The sequence below is a fragment of the Heliconius melpomene genome, chromosome 13 (genome assembly GCF_056956725.1).
Source record: "Heliconius melpomene rosina isolate 202511_hmr_F chromosome 13, ASM5695672v1, whole genome shotgun sequence".
Classification (NCBI taxonomy): domain Eukaryota; kingdom Metazoa; phylum Arthropoda; class Insecta; order Lepidoptera; family Nymphalidae; genus Heliconius; species Heliconius melpomene.
Window position 1 is genome coordinate 17167640 of NC_140401.1, and position 16183 is coordinate 17183822.

The following is a 16183-nucleotide window of genomic DNA, read 5'->3' on the forward strand; positions in this document are numbered from 1 at the left end:
ATGTACATTTTAGATAAATTAGTGAGTGCAGAGGAGAATTAGGCGGGTTTCTAGAAATTCCAAAACTCAAAAATGAAAATTTGCAACTTACGTATTAAAAATCCACGCAAAGCTGGAAGCAACGACTAGTATGATATATATCGTTTTAAGTGACGAACCATTATCGCCATTTAACTATGACTGTAATATTCCCGCACAATCCCCGCCTCTGTTTACAACTACACTTCAGTAGTCAAAAGCTCTTTATGTAAAGCGGTACTACTATAAAGCTTTTCAAAGAGATCACACGCTTCATTATCACCGTCATTGTTATACATGAAGGATATAGTACAAAGTAATAATATAAAAAAAAAAATAATAAAACACTATGGAGGAAAAAATTACAATATCATGACTGTAGTATGACTTTAATACTATAAGAGCCCAAATACATAAGTTATGTGTGTTTGTTAATTCAATTTAGTCATTTATTTTTTTTATATTTCATCCATTGGACACTCCCTTCATGAATATCGAATCTCTCGGAGGATAATAAAAAAGTGTGCGCTATCTGTTGCTGTTGCCACTGAAGTGAGTTAGCATTAGATTCCCAATTTTCGTCTAAAGGTAAAAATATATATTTCTGCCTTTACAGCAGTAGGTACTGCCTGTATAGAAAGTTATTTAAATTAGCGTATATTCAAGCGTTGTGGGCGGCCAAACTTAATTTTAGATGCTTTTATTTAGTCGAATGGCAAAGTAAATATACAGGATTGGTGCCACAGACCAGTCTAAACTGTTGATATATTAAACAAGTTAACTAAACATTAAAGAAATAACATTTAGTTTATAGTGTATCGGACGATGCGGACGATGCGTGGGGTATTGGAATGGAATGTCTTACACTAAGTTTAAGGGTTATCTCTGCCCCCCCCTTGTTCTGTGCGGGATACAGCGTGAACACCAAAGACTCCAAAGTCTAGTCAATACGAACATTTACTCTTGAACAGAAGTCAAAGTAATTGAAAGCACAATCATTAAGAATACCTACGAGCATGTCTACTTTAAACATATACACAACGCCGCCGCCACCATCATTTAAAAGCGACTACATATATTCAGACAATAGAGAACGAGGCCGAGATGTCAGAGCCGTCACACTCTTTTGTTCTGGGACAGGCGGCTATGGCAAATTTGCAACCAGGTTGGGTTAAGGTAGGTTTACACAACAAATAACGTGAAATAGGTAAAATAATTCATTTATCACTAGCAAATATTTTTTATTTGTAGCTCCACAGTGTATCTATATATATAAAATCGTAAGGTCACTCACTCATCACGAAATCTCAGAAACTACATGTGCTAGGAATCTCAAATTTTGCATAGGAGTTACTTATAGGACGTAGGTGCTCGCTAAGACGGGAATTTGCAATATTCGACTTCTAAGGGATTGTTTTTGGGGTCGAAAGTTTGTATGAAACTTCGTTACTACAAATGCTAGGAGTCTCAAATTTTGCATAGACGTCACTAGGACGTAGTCATGGAGACAGAAATTAATAATAACATAGTTCACGCGGGTGAAACCGCGAGCGGGCCGCTAGTACCGCATATAACAGTGAAGGCGTTGAGAATCTAGTGTCAAGACACTCTGTTTCTTCCCGTATAAATAAAAGAAAGAAAGAGAAGGTGTTAAGTGAATTTGTGTAAATACAAGAACAGATAAATAAAAGTAATTTATTATCCGAGCGGGAATCGAACCCACAACTACGCGTCAATATTAATTTACAATGACTATAAATAAAAAGTGAGGAATAAGTAGAGAGGAGAAGCGAATTCTTCAAAAGATTATTTCTTTTCATGCGCGGGAATCCTGTACAAATGTAAAGTACGAGATGATGATGACAACATGATCTCACCTTATAATTAATGTACGCCATAGAGACTGGCCACACTAGGATCGTTTCAATTAAATCATTTTTAGTTGAACATACATATTATGTATAAATGAATGTGGCAAAAACAGAACAACGCGATTATAAAACTAATTTTATGTATATAATATTATTTTTATATGGAAATTATCGGAATGAACTTACTATCTACTAGATGAATTTTCATTAGAATATATACAAAACTATTAGTATAGCTTCTGAAATCCAATAGATTGGCTGACTCTATTCTTTCATAATTTAAAACAATACAAATAAATAATTCTTTGGAGGCCGTCGTTGCGCAGGGACACAAGCTTGCGTGACAAGTTCAAACGTGACAAGTTCTAAGTTCGATTCCAGCTCGGAGAAATGAAATATTTATTATTTTCAGTTCCTCGCTCCCTCTGCCTACCCTGCAATGTGAAGGACATTAGCATGAAGCTAAAAAAAACATAGCATGAAGCTAAAAAAACTCAATAACAAGAATAAGCATTAAAAATAACTATTAGCGTGTACATAACTGTTATGCCGCATCCAACCAAGCCTGCATCTTCATACTATAATATACCTACAAACAAGTACGTATTAACGACTAAGTCAATGACCCGTAATAGTTAATGGGAGGGCCGAGATGTAAGAAATAAATCTTCGAAGTATTAATACTCCATAAGTCATACCTTACAACAAATTCTATCGGCCTTATGACGTAGCACATTGTAATTTAGGAACTAATGAAGAGTGGAGCTCAGAGCAATACTTGGACCATGCAAAATATATAACATAGGCCTTCACTGTCCGAGCTTCTGTCTCTACCTAACCAAATTTAAAATGAACTTGAACTAAAGTCAACTTTAGAATACATTGTAGAAATGAATTTATAAAATACTTCTTAACAGGCTGATTATTAATATTAAAATTCAATGTCTATTTCAATGAAGTCACACTATCGTAGTAGCAGTAATAACGTGTACGATTCGTATAAGATCAATTCAGTGCACTTTAGAAACCATCAATCGTAAGTCACAGTGCGTCAGAGAACTATCAATATAGCATCTTAAATGATACAAAATATCACAATACTCTTAGTTACATGTGATTGGCACTGGAAACACTGACTAACGCTACTGTATGCAAGTATTAGATTTTCTTTCATTTTATATGAAACGCAATAATGGAGACCTTTATTTCTGCTTTTTTTTATTAAAAAACAATTTCGATTCGATTTCGACTTCGTTCTTTCCTTCATAGCGATGACAATGAAGACATACCTAACATAAATCATTAAAATATTCATAACATACATACGAAGACCTATAATTACGCACTATAGGTCTTCCGCAATTTACCTACATGTAAAATAAACAAATATATAAACTAAACAACAGGATAAAATTGCCTAAGAAATATTTTAAAGCCACAAAACCACAAAGTATCTTGAAAATTTTCGAGCATAGAGTTCTTTTCATAGAAAAAGAACTTTTAATTATAAAAAGACATGTGAACAAAACAATCCAGCAGAGTGCTCACACAAGTCCCAACACAAGTCAACCGCCATTATGTTAACTTGATAGAAATTTATAATCAAAATCTATGACAATGCCATATATTCATAAAATGGGAGAGTACGCAGAAATCCATTAGTAGACTCGAACTTGATAGTTTCAACGATAATATTTGTGTGAGAGTCCCACTGTTTTCGACTCTACATTTCTTAAAAAAGATTATAAGCTAGGTAGCGAAACCCAACGCTGTTCTAAGTATAAGTAGCACGAGCAAAATACAAATCGTATTTGAACTCACTACCATCCATAGTATGGTATAAGTAAAATAACTTAGCTTAGAAATTAAAAGTAGGTCTAAGAAACGCTTACGTATAACTTAAAATTCCTTTTATATAAGTATTTTATGTAAGTATACCTATCGACCAAACAACCAGTCAATATAAATTTCATACCAAGGATACTGAGGACAGTCGTGGCGGAAGGACACAAGTGTAAGACTGTAACCACGACAACTTGTGGGTTCGATTCCCACTCAATGTATTGATTTTCTAATACTTTTATTTCCTAGCTGCGGTAACGAGGCTAAGCGCGGCGTTGAGTTCCGCCACTCAACACGCAATGTCTCTAGAATTTGGCGGAAGGTGGAGACCGAAAGTATCTGAATGCGAGCAGGCAGGTTCCTTCTGCCTACTCTGTTATGTGCAGAGTACAGCGAAAAGCTAAATAATATTATGTTCTAGGAAAATGAAATTATAAAGTAATTTTTCTAGTATAGCTACCCTCAATTTACCACAATGACGTGTTCTCTCAAAGGGGACGTTCGGGCTGGCTCATCTCGTTACTAAAAAATAAAAGCTCGCTAGGTTCCTAATGCCTCCTTTACGCCTCGAGGGACCGATGTGATGCGTCAGTGGGTGTGAGTCGCCCGCTAAACCATACTATATGTAACTCTATGTATTTTGTATTTATTTAACACTAAACCTTTTTTTAGCTTTAGATCGTATCCCGTTTATGGCAGGACAAAGGAAACCGTAAGGTACTCGTTCCCAATTTTCGAGACATTGCTTGTTGAGTGGCGTAAGTCAACGTCACGTTTGTATACCGGGACGGATAAACTACTATAATTTAAATACAATCAATCAACCCGAATGGAATTCGAATCCACGCCGTAGGGTTTCAGGTCTGAAACTATCGCACTACGCCACAACAGCCTAAAACTAAGTAAATAAAACTATTATTAATATTAAATTAATATATTAATTGGGACTGATAAAAGTATAATTTTCAATATACACATTAATTTAACCTACATATTTGCATAAGTACGTTACACAAAATAAATAAATATCTAGAACGAACAAGTTTCAAATTACATTCAGCATTGCGGTTAAGCCTCGAGGAATCGAATTACTAAACACATACCAATCCTTTTTGTTGATAACACGCTACGCTTTATGTACTCGTATAGTGCGGTTGACGAGCCGTGGCTCCTCTGTAATTAACTGTACGGTCTATACGCAAAACGTTCAGAAAGCCTAACTTCAGGATAGCAATGACGCGTCGATCGGTCTGTACATAATATATGTATGTGATGTAGCTAATTTTATTAAATTTCTTGACGACGTATAAAAATTAAATGGCCTCAAAGAATAGATTTAGATATAACGAAAATATCATCATTCATAAAATAATTTGGAATACTAATTTCTAACAACATTTTGATAAGTATAACGTCGACCGTAAATATCAAATAATTTTAACAAACATACTCAAGTAACTTATAAACATAAAAATAAAGAAACAAAAGAGATTTTCCCTCTTGTTAATGCGATACAAAAAGAATACACCGCCAAGTAATGGCACACATTTGTTACGGAACGACGTCCATTTAATCCTTGGTAAAGAAACGATACAGCTCCGTGTTTTATGCCCCCAATGCCCCCATTCGGCCATATATAGAACTGGCATAAAAGAAACGTTAAAGCTATGAGTATCCGTTCGATAAATCAGATTGGGGCATAAAGTTTATTATTCAAATTTGATATTGCGTGATCTCGTTCAATTGCTATCTATAGACAGATAATTCATTGTTATTGTATAACCATTTATAATAGAACAGAAATATTGGCTCTTGGTTGGAAAATATTGTCATTTCTCGCTCCCGTAAGAATTTCGAGAAATCCTCTTTGATTGTTCCCTTACATTCACATTTCTATCTAAGTTTCTGCTTTGCTAGCTCAATATTACTAATATTTTTTTTACGGAAAAAGGACAAGGCAAATGGTGATCACCGGCGCCCACGACCCCGTGCAGCACCAGAGGAGCTACAGGTGCGGTGGTGAGGTGGTGGTATAATATTATCTTACGATTGTGTCTACTAAATACTCAAAAACAATTTTTTGGAAAGAAGTACACTTAAAATAATAAGCGTTTATGAAAATTAATAATAATAATAAAAAAGACAAATATCAAAATAACATACCCTTTACGTATAAACATAAAAAAATCACTGAGATTTTATAATTAAATATAGATACACATTATGTATCCACATCCTTATATTTTATTTATTTATTAGAATAAGTTATTAGACTGAAAACAGACTCGTATAGTGGACCGTGACTTACAGATCATTTAAGTTTATACGAGTATAGTAACTTGCTTGCTACTCTTGCTAGTAAGTTATCAGAGCATTCAAGTAAGTAAAATTTATTAAATAAAAGAAAATCGTATAATTATCAAACACAATCAATCTAGAATAACGGATTTCTTTTCCAGCTTAACACTTTTTTCTGCCCTGAGATAATCTTATAAATCTTATGTTAAGACATTCCACTGTCCGCCGAAATTCGAGACATTGCGTGACGTACTGGCGCAAATAAACGTCGCGCTGTTTCTTCACAATTAAAGTAATCAGCTACTTTTTTACTGATTTCACATAATTAATATTATGATTATGATTATGATTATAATAAATAGTAAATACGTAGTCTACATTCACAAAAAAAATACCATAAAGTAAATAAGAATAGGCAAAAACAACAGTACGTATTACGTAGGACCTGCAGAAGAATTTTATATGGTACAATAGACACCGGAAAAGTGGCTGTCTAGCGCATACTAATTCATCATGGCAGTAGGTGCGGGCTACGGTACGGCGCGCGACTGTGGCAGAGGAGCCTTTTTATAATGGAAATGAAAAAATGCCGTTGAAATATCGAAGTCTGTGATATCTGAGCATTTCTGTTTGTTGAAGACTATAAAAACGTATTCGATTCGATTTTTTTTATGTATAGCTCTCCAATATTTGCGCATTCTTAATCTATTCTTTTATATACATCGATCTGAGTGTATTTGAGTAAATGCTATTTACTAAAGAAATATTTAAAGTATTAAGGAAAATTTATAAGCATTATCTAATATCCAAACGAAAGCCTAGTATCCAGAAGGGAAATCTGACGATATTATACTATAAAACCACACTAGAAAAGTGAAATTTAAGATTAAAATATAAAATTACTAAATAAATTGTCCATCGAGCCTAACCATGAGTCACGGATGTCAGAGTTCTTCGTAACACAATTATTTACGCTTGAGATAGATCAGAACGGAAGGGACCACTCAAATCAACAGGTGTATGACTTGAGGCCTGAGGGGCACATGAGTTTTTGCTTCCATTTTAAAATATATTTAACATCTGCCGTGTTATTATATAAAAGCAACCTAGCATTAAAATAAGATTTTCTACATATAAGAAAAACATTTTTTTTTTTTTATGTTAAAAAAGCAGCAGACAGTGGAAAGAAAATATTGAGACACACACTAAACTTTATTATTACTTAGCAAAATCTCATCACAAAAATCATTACATCTTTAAACATACGCAAAAACAAGTAGCGTAAAAAAGTAGAATATTTTGCCAATTTCCAGTATCAATTCAACACAATAATATCAATTCAAAACAACAAAACAATACCAAACCTACTAAAATTCAAAACCTATTACGGCCAATCGTTTAGACAACAAAATTACCCCAAGCAGGAATAGTATCTTGGCAAATCGTATAATAAATCCAATTATTTGCATTGTTTACCATTTCGTGCCGTCGAGATGGGGAGATGGGGAGCCGGGCGATAAACGTGCCGTGACTGTGACTCATGAATAGGAAACGGGACCCATTAAGTGCATCTACCCTCGATGTAGATTATATGGGCATTTGCATACGATATGGACGTTATTATAAACTTAGAATATAATGCTTTTCATGCAAAGTCATAAATTCTTTTGAATTTAAATAACAAAAAATATTATCTTACACTTGAAACATTGATTAAATAGAAATATGTCAATTATTTTGTCTTTATGAAACGAAATAAAATAATCCACATTTCAAGTACATATATAGATTATCAAAAAACATTATAATTACTTTATAGATGTTCATTTTTTTTGTTTGTTATTAACTAATTAGAGGCCATCGAAGCGCAGTGACACAATTGTGTGACTGTAATTGCGACGCTTTTAGGTTCGATTCCCACTCGAAGGAATCAAATATTTAATATTTTCATTTTTTTCCCTCTGGTAATAAGGCAAAGCGCAGCGTTGAGTTCCCCCACTCAATACGCAATGCCTCGAAAATTAGACGGAAAGTAGAGAACGGAGTGCCTTAACACTAGGTTCCCCTGCCTATCCTGAAGCTAAAAAAATTAACATATTAAATACCAATAATACGATACTATACGAGCTATTTACAACCAAGAAACTAAGGCAGGAATTAATTAAATTAACATATAACACAAGATAGCGCACACATAAACAGACGCCGGAAGAGCGCCATAAAAATAAACATAGCCTCAGCCGCACCGCGCACGGGGTTCATGCACTCGATTCTAGCTCAATAGCATTGCTACGCCATTACTATAGAATACCGCTATTGTTTCGCATTTTACTAAAACAACAAATATTACAGCTTAAAGTTATTGTTGGGGGGGGGGGGGCATTTTCATTTCTTACGAGACAACGCACGGTGTTGAGTTCCGCCAATCAACACGCTTATTCTATTTGATTTTTTCTAAACCAATTTAGAGGAAATAACTTATCACCGCGTTTATAATTAGAGGTAATGCCACTAAGCTACAATGGCCTCGTAGAGTATATTCAATAATTTTTTTTTATTTACACTTTACATTAACAAACACTTATTGATTTTCCTTAAATTATATTTTATGCTTAAATGTAACAAAAATGTAATATTTTTTTAGCTTCACGCTGTATCCCGCGTATGGTAAGTAATAATCAGAGTGAAATTGGAAGCCCAGAGTTAAGACACTGCCAATCCCCACTTTTCGTCGAACTTAACACCACGCTTTACCTCGTTACCAGAGCGAAGTAATTTAAGCAAATAATATTTATCATACAAAATAAAATATCTAAAAAAACATTCTAAGTAATAAACTTAAATAACGTCACCACGTTTCTAATTAAGCTCAATTCAACTCATCCTCACAAGAGACTGGAGCGCACCTATATATAACTTGAAGCACTGAAACCTAAATGTTCCAGCTTTGTGCCCTTGACAGAGATAGCGCGCGGCGGCCGGAAGTGGCCGACACTTGCTGTAGTGTCACTTTGTAACTAACACTGACTATCTAACATTGGTCTGATTGACTCATTTTAATGTCAAAGTACAATAGGTTGTGAAAATTACTAAAGTTTATTGTAAACATTTATATGTCGAGGTAAATATGAATCATATTTGAGTTTTGTATGAAATTATTGTATTTGTCTATGTTGAATTAACAGAAGACGATGGAATGGCTTTTTTATGTTAAAATCTATGTTTGTTTAAGAAAACAATGATATTTTTCTGAGGCCTGATCAAAGAATATGCACTGAAATATTATTTATAACTTTTTACTTTTCAATTTCCTCCCGATTTTTTTAAAGTCAAGCCACTTAAAATACTAGTTAAAAAGGCATTGCAACATAACCACTTAAAAAAATATTTATGTAAAGTTAATAAAATAGCACAATTTACATAACAACATGTTTATAGAATGTAATCTTTTAAAACAATTTACATAGAAAACAGTAATGGCAGTGAAATACTTATCAAAGGGCTAAGCGTTCGTACAGTACATTTGATACAATTGTTGTTGTTCGTTATCTTGGAACGGAAACTCGTCAATGTCGACTCAGATTCAATCAAGAGTCAGTCAATGTGGAGTCAGATTGTTCTGGGTAATGTTAAAATTATTTGTATAAATATATGGTGGTATATGGTGGTTTACGGAAAACCACAAAAAAAAACGTAGCCCAAGGAGAATGTATGGCATAGTTGGCCCGAGCGCTTGGACGGTTTCTGAAAGGTGAGGGTTCAAATCCCGCTATGTTTAAATTTAATGTTTTCTAAAAAGTATTTTTTATAAAAAATACACACTATCTCACTCATGTAAGCTATTATGAATACATTTAGCATTAGTATTTTTTAACGTTAATTAACAACGTAATTACCGAGCTACCGAGCCTAAACTAAAATATTCAAATTTGGTACACTTACAGTACATATTTAAGATACAAATGATGATATAGCATAATGTTTATAGTAATTATTAGCTGGGAATACATACAATGTAATATGTATGAAAACGAGAAAAAATGTTTATTCTGATAATTACACAAAATACAACATAATATACAATAGCATCTAAATATCAACAAGACTAATGGAAGGTCTGTCTCTCTGTTAGTTTTTTTACATACTTTTATGGGCAAAACTAATACATAAAATTGAACTGCCTCTTACCATAGATCCCGCGGGACTGGAAAAGGAACTAGTAGGAAATATCTGTTAAAATTAAATAATTATTTGTTATCTTTGCATATAGGTACTATGTGAAAAAAATCCTTAATCTATCACAAAGTTTCATCTAAGATCCGTAAGGTGCCATAATGAAGGATTCGCTTTCAAAAAAGCAAGTCCAGAAATTCAATGTAGCCGAAAAGTTAGTTTAACAATTAAAATATATCATGTTTTATATTTGATATACTTTTTGTAGGAATATTTAATACTAGTGTTATAACCCATCGCTGAAAATGCAGTTTCTCTATATTTACATTATATATTGTTTAACTGGTACTTAAAGCTTACTTATACAAAAAATATACTATTTGAAATGTGAAAAACACAATGCGTTTATTTTCCTTTCATACCAAATTTAGAACCAACAGCCAAATAAACTACGTGTCGATACAAAACGATACGATAAAAAATCAACTTCCTAGCTTCTGTTTAGAATCATTGAACGACCTTAAGATATAGAATAACCACCGTGAAGCAGTCAAACTATTAGAGTGGAACGTTTATATTAAAGGTCGATCGGCACAGCGGCGAGCGGTATCCGGATACGTTATATAATTGCAATACCGTCTTGTATGGTATTAGTTTGTGACGTCATTTTATTTATTTTAGCTTAACACGGGCGGCGTTGTATAGAGAGGGAACTCAGTGTCAAGACACTCCACCCGCCATTTCCCGCCCAGTTTTGGGATCGGAAAAACAAATCTTTGCACCCATCTATCTACCTTCAGCGCGACCACGATTCATCAATCTTATTGGAATTGAAGTCTCAGTAAATTAGTCTAGGGCAGTGCTCACCTCGTCCGCAGGCTTCGTGGGTGTGATTGCAACGGTCTCGTTGAAGCAGAGACAGGCGCAGTAGTGCCTGTTCGCGTCCACGTCTGTCAGGACCGACACGTAGAAACGAGGCTCTGATCTCTCTGTTGAGAGAGCCCATCCTTGCGGTTGGCAGAACTAACAATACAAACAGTATTAATTTAGCTGCGATTAATTCTTAAAATTAATAAAATTCCAAAGTTTTATAATTTCTATTTGAGATTTGCATTCATATCATTTTTGTAAATATTCGTTAATCGTTTAATCTTACCCATTCTATACCGTCGTGGAATGGTGTGTCGTCCCAGTTCACCTCAGGGAATCGTTGAAGGATGATGCCGTTGCTAAGTCCACCTCCTGAAACAAATGGAAATTACATTTCAAAATATAAATATGTAGATTAATTTGAACTATTAGTAATAGTTTATCTTCAAACAATTGGTTCAATAAATAACACCGAATAAGTAATAGGTTTATAAATATAAACTTTTTAATTTCATCTTGGTACAGTAGGAACAATACAGTAATACTGCATTGTCGCATAACATGAACAGTAAATGACCTCAAACACCTATGATTTTTTTTAATTTAAACACAATACCATTTGTTTTTACCTTAGAAATTTGTGAATAACAAACTAAATATCATGAGGGCAGTTGAAAGCTATAATTAATGAACTAAATTAAGCACAAAGTGTAGCGTTAAGCTCCGCCATTCAACATACAATGCCTCATCGAACATCGACGAAACAAAACGGAGAATGAGTCTTGACACTAGGTTTTATCACCAAATATCAAATTAACGATAGAAGGCCAAACAAAAAATAATCACCAAATTGAAAAATAACTCCGTCGCATAGTTGTACCTAATACGTTGCGACGTTTCACCGGCGTCTAAAGATATCACAGATTGTTTAAGCAAGTTTAGCTCATTAGTGGACGCTCCGTCAGACATTCCGCGTGTCAACGACAATAACGACTTCTCGGGCAAGGCCGTGACCCACTATTCGTGTAAACCTGTGAAGTGGTTCAAGAATAGTTCCTGGTTGTAAAATTTTGGTTAAAATTGTAACCATCTAAACTAGAACTAGAACTAGAGTAGTGCGGCGTTAAGATCCGCTACCTGATATGTTTTATTAACTATTGTTTCAACAGATAACGTTGAATGACTTTACTTCTCAGTAGGTTAAACAGATAACCCAAGAGAAATACAAGTCACATTTTTGTTAATTAAAGAAGAGATTGGGACAAATATCTCTATAATATGTATTTTAAATTAATTGTAAACATCAAGGCTATGTATAATTTGCCTTAACACGAGATGCCATATATCTTCGGAGTATTAACCGCAACCCCCAGTGGGAGTTTCACTTGACATACGATTTTCCACTCGGTATTACAGACATTGCAGTTGTGACAATAATATATGTATGCAAATGAAATAAGCAAATAAAGACGCATTTAGTAGAAGGATACTACAGGATACTGAGAATTTGACAGTTTAACAGTAACTTTGTTCAGAAAATAATGAATAAGTCTTATAGTATTTTTTGATCAACAATTAAATATAACACTAGTAAACCGCCGGAATGTATTTAAATTCTAGAAGTGATATATGATTATAAATAAGCTATAATCAAATTATTTAAAACAAGTATCGTAGTAATAAAAAATATGATATCCTAATTAATCTCGATTCGAACTGAATACCTACACCGCAGTTGTGAACATAACACATACAAAAACTATATTCAAATATTCTACTAACACGACACTATACCAGTAAAGAAAAATTCTTAGTATTAATGTTTCCATATTTACGTAACGGCCAAGTTCACACGTTTCGTGACACAATTTTGTAACATACAGTATAACACCCATGACCGCGACATTGAACGACTTGCCAGTTACATTTACATTTAATTAGAGGGTGCAGTCAGAGAGAACCTAGTGTTAAGACACTCAGTTCTCTACATTGCGTGTCCAATTTGCTTTTGCCAACAATGCCTTGATAGTTTTAATAGTCTGCAACTCGTATATTGCAGGTCAGGCAAAGGGTAGGAGGGAGGGAATTTAGTGTTATAACACTCCTTTCCCCACTTTTGCGCCAAATTTTCAAAACGAAGAAATGGAAATACTTTGTTCTCCGAGTGGGAAACCAACCTAAAACCGTCGTGTTCACATTTAGACGCTGACAGACTACGCCACGACGGCCCATTTGGCATTTGGTATTTTAATTTATCCTATATGCTATTTAATTTACATATAAAATATAACAATTATCTAATATATGAAATATAACAAATAGCTGATAATAATTAAATGCCTTATAACGTAGTGCTCGCCAAGTAGGTATTTCCTATTCCAGATCAATCACCTATACATATCTCAATTCTATATCACAATCGATTACCAGCATACTTTGTGCACTATCAATCATTTAATTTTTGTGATAATTTTCTACTTATCACTCATTGACTGCCTGTCAAACTGCTATTAATTACTAAATCAAAATATAAGTTTAATATTAAACTTAAATATATTTAAAACTTAAGAAAGAGTAAAATTTCAGAAATAAATAAACAAAGCCCACCGTTGAGTTCCGTCACTCTACACACAATGTCTCGGAAATAGGGCGGAAAATAAAAAACAGAATGTCTTAACACCAGATTCCCTTTGCCTATTATAATATAATCATAATTAGCAAAATAATAACATAGGCACTTGTATTTTTAATGACCCAAAGTAGTTTTCATCGCCATTACAATTAAGTCACGAATACAAATATTAAAGCATACACGACATCACGTTTTATTTCACGACCTTCCCATGTCAAGGATAAAAGTTTTATGTTTTATAATGTATTAAAATAGGAGTGCTACCAAAATTTGTTAAATGATTGAGTTTATTCTAATTTTTACTTTAATATTTCTTTCTTTATATTTTTAACTTCATATCTGTCAATCATCAGTCACTATCACCTATCATATCATATTTAAGGGCACCATCACCAACATGCAGCGTTATATTTCTTATCAGCACAGAGAGAGACACAATAACACGTTTGACAAACTTTCTCACAAGTAGGATTTAAATATAAATCTTAAAAGAAGTTTTACTCTCTCTCTAACTTAATATTGCAATTAGCTGCAATGAAGAACATGCATTCGTAAAATGTGAGTTAGAATCTTGTACGAAAAATGTTTCTTGACACTAAAATGGTGTTTTTAGGAAAATGTTCTTAAATTTTTTTTTTAACTTCATGCATGTGTCCTGTATATAGTAGAATAGGCTCCGATCCGCTCCGCTAAGGCATTGCTAGGTGAGTGGCGGATTTTAACGTCGCACTTTGTCTTGCTATCAAAGCGGGGAAATGTAAACAATGAATTCTCCCGAGTGGGAATCGAACAGACAATCGTCGCATTTACATACGCTGTACCAATGTAGCGCCCCCAATAATAATTAAAATAAAAAAAATTAAAGCTACAAATTAAAATTAAACCAAGTCTATCCTTATCACACTACTCAAAAATTGCATACAAAAAATAAAAAAAAAGCACAGCCATTAACTACTTCTAGTGAAGGTTAAAAGCCACGTCGTTAACTTTACAAAAAAAAATCACAGTTAAATATGCTTTTTAAACACCCGGAACAAAGGACTCGCATTCTAATTACACAATTTAACTAAAACATTTTGCATGAAAGTTTCAGCGAGTGGCATTTTTGGTTCCGCTTTGTACACTTTAAACGGTAATTCTTTGGTCTACGAAGAAATGCTTTGTTAGATGAGTACCTAATGGGGTGCGTTGCTCTGAATAGTGCTGCATTTTGTTTTTCTTTCACGCTGTATACCTCATATAGCAGGGCAGGCAGAGGGAACCTACCACCGTTCCCCACGCACCGCCCAATTTTAAAATACATTGGATGTCGTAAAATTATCTTAATGAATAAATATAAACTACAATATACCTAATAACAAATTAAATGAAATATAACGAAAACATCATCATTTAACATCCATATGTGAAACATGCATACAAAAGCCAACTAAAAACTTATTATCATAAAATTAGTTTAAAATTCACAACTGAATATAAATGGGCTAATAAAATATTCGTATCAGGCTCGAAATTGTCGGAATGCTCGTATGCGACTCACGTGTAGCGACAAGTATTTAACTGAGTTAACGTGAAACACGCTGTATATAGGTATATAGAAGTTTCAAGTTTCAAAACAGCAAATATTTCATATACTCTAGCGATAATCGAACGGACAACCTGTCGCGTTCAGTCACACGCTTGTGGTCCTGCATCATGACTGGCCCCAAACAAGATTGTTTTTGTAGTTATATCCTGACAAATAGACGCTAATCATGGGATGCAATATAGGGCTATAGTTTTATACGATAAGTGAACTATCCAATATAAAAAGAATTTTGCAATTCGAACCAGTAGTTCATGAGATTAGAGTAGGTATAGATAGTAAGTAAGTATAGGCGAGCTATTCGCACTATATTGTTAAAACAAATAATATTTGATGTATAGTATTATACTATAAAACACTATTTTACGTCGTCAAAGATGAGCATTATTTAATTTATTTACTTCCTCAAGGAAGTTGTAACTACACAGTTACTTATTGTCTTTCATCATATTGCATAAAATTACCATATAATGGCGGTTTTTAATAATGTCTAGACAGATTTTATCGCACGTTTCTTAATATCCAGATATTACTATAAAACAAACTATAATCGAGTAAGGGTTTAAGTTATTAATATAATGAGAATTTTAAATGTTTTAATTTTTATTCCATATATCAATATAAACAAACTTTTGAAACTTTGTAGATAGCAAGTAATAACTCAAAATAAATACTAACACTAAGAAAAAAATAAAAAAAAGAGAAATCACTTGTTCTGTTTTTATAAACAGATTTAGACCTTCATTTACAACCATCTCTCAGCTCTGAGATCGATCTTGAGATGCCGTTTCATTCATACATTATAAAGTATGAATTAAAATGGCATCTCGAGATCTATCTCATAGTTGAGAGAGGGGTTTATAAATACGAGTGTTAGCTAATCATCTACCTAAT

General features: G+C 33.6%; 1 protein-coding gene across 5 annotated transcripts in view; it reads right to left on the reverse strand.

Annotated features, from left to right (window-relative positions):
* Positions 1-16183, reverse strand: part of Sbf (SET domain binding factor) — a 59900-nt gene that overhangs the window by 39905 nt on the left and 3812 nt on the right. For 3 of the 5 annotated variants that reach the window (XR_014878631.1, XM_085195974.1, XM_085195973.1), the window contains exons 2-4: positions 11359-11444; positions 11070-11225; positions 10218-10259 (exon numbers count right to left, since the gene is read on the reverse strand). Coding sequence is in view for 4 of the 5 variants with exons in the window: in XM_085195974.1 (XP_085052100.1) it covers positions 10218-10259; positions 11070-11225; positions 11359-11444 (284 nt within the window). In the remaining variant the exon portion in view is untranslated. The remainder of the gene's footprint in view (positions 1-10217; positions 10260-11069; positions 11226-11358; positions 11445-16183) is intronic. The other 2 variants (XM_085195975.1, XM_085195976.1) reach the window with 1 other exon arrangement.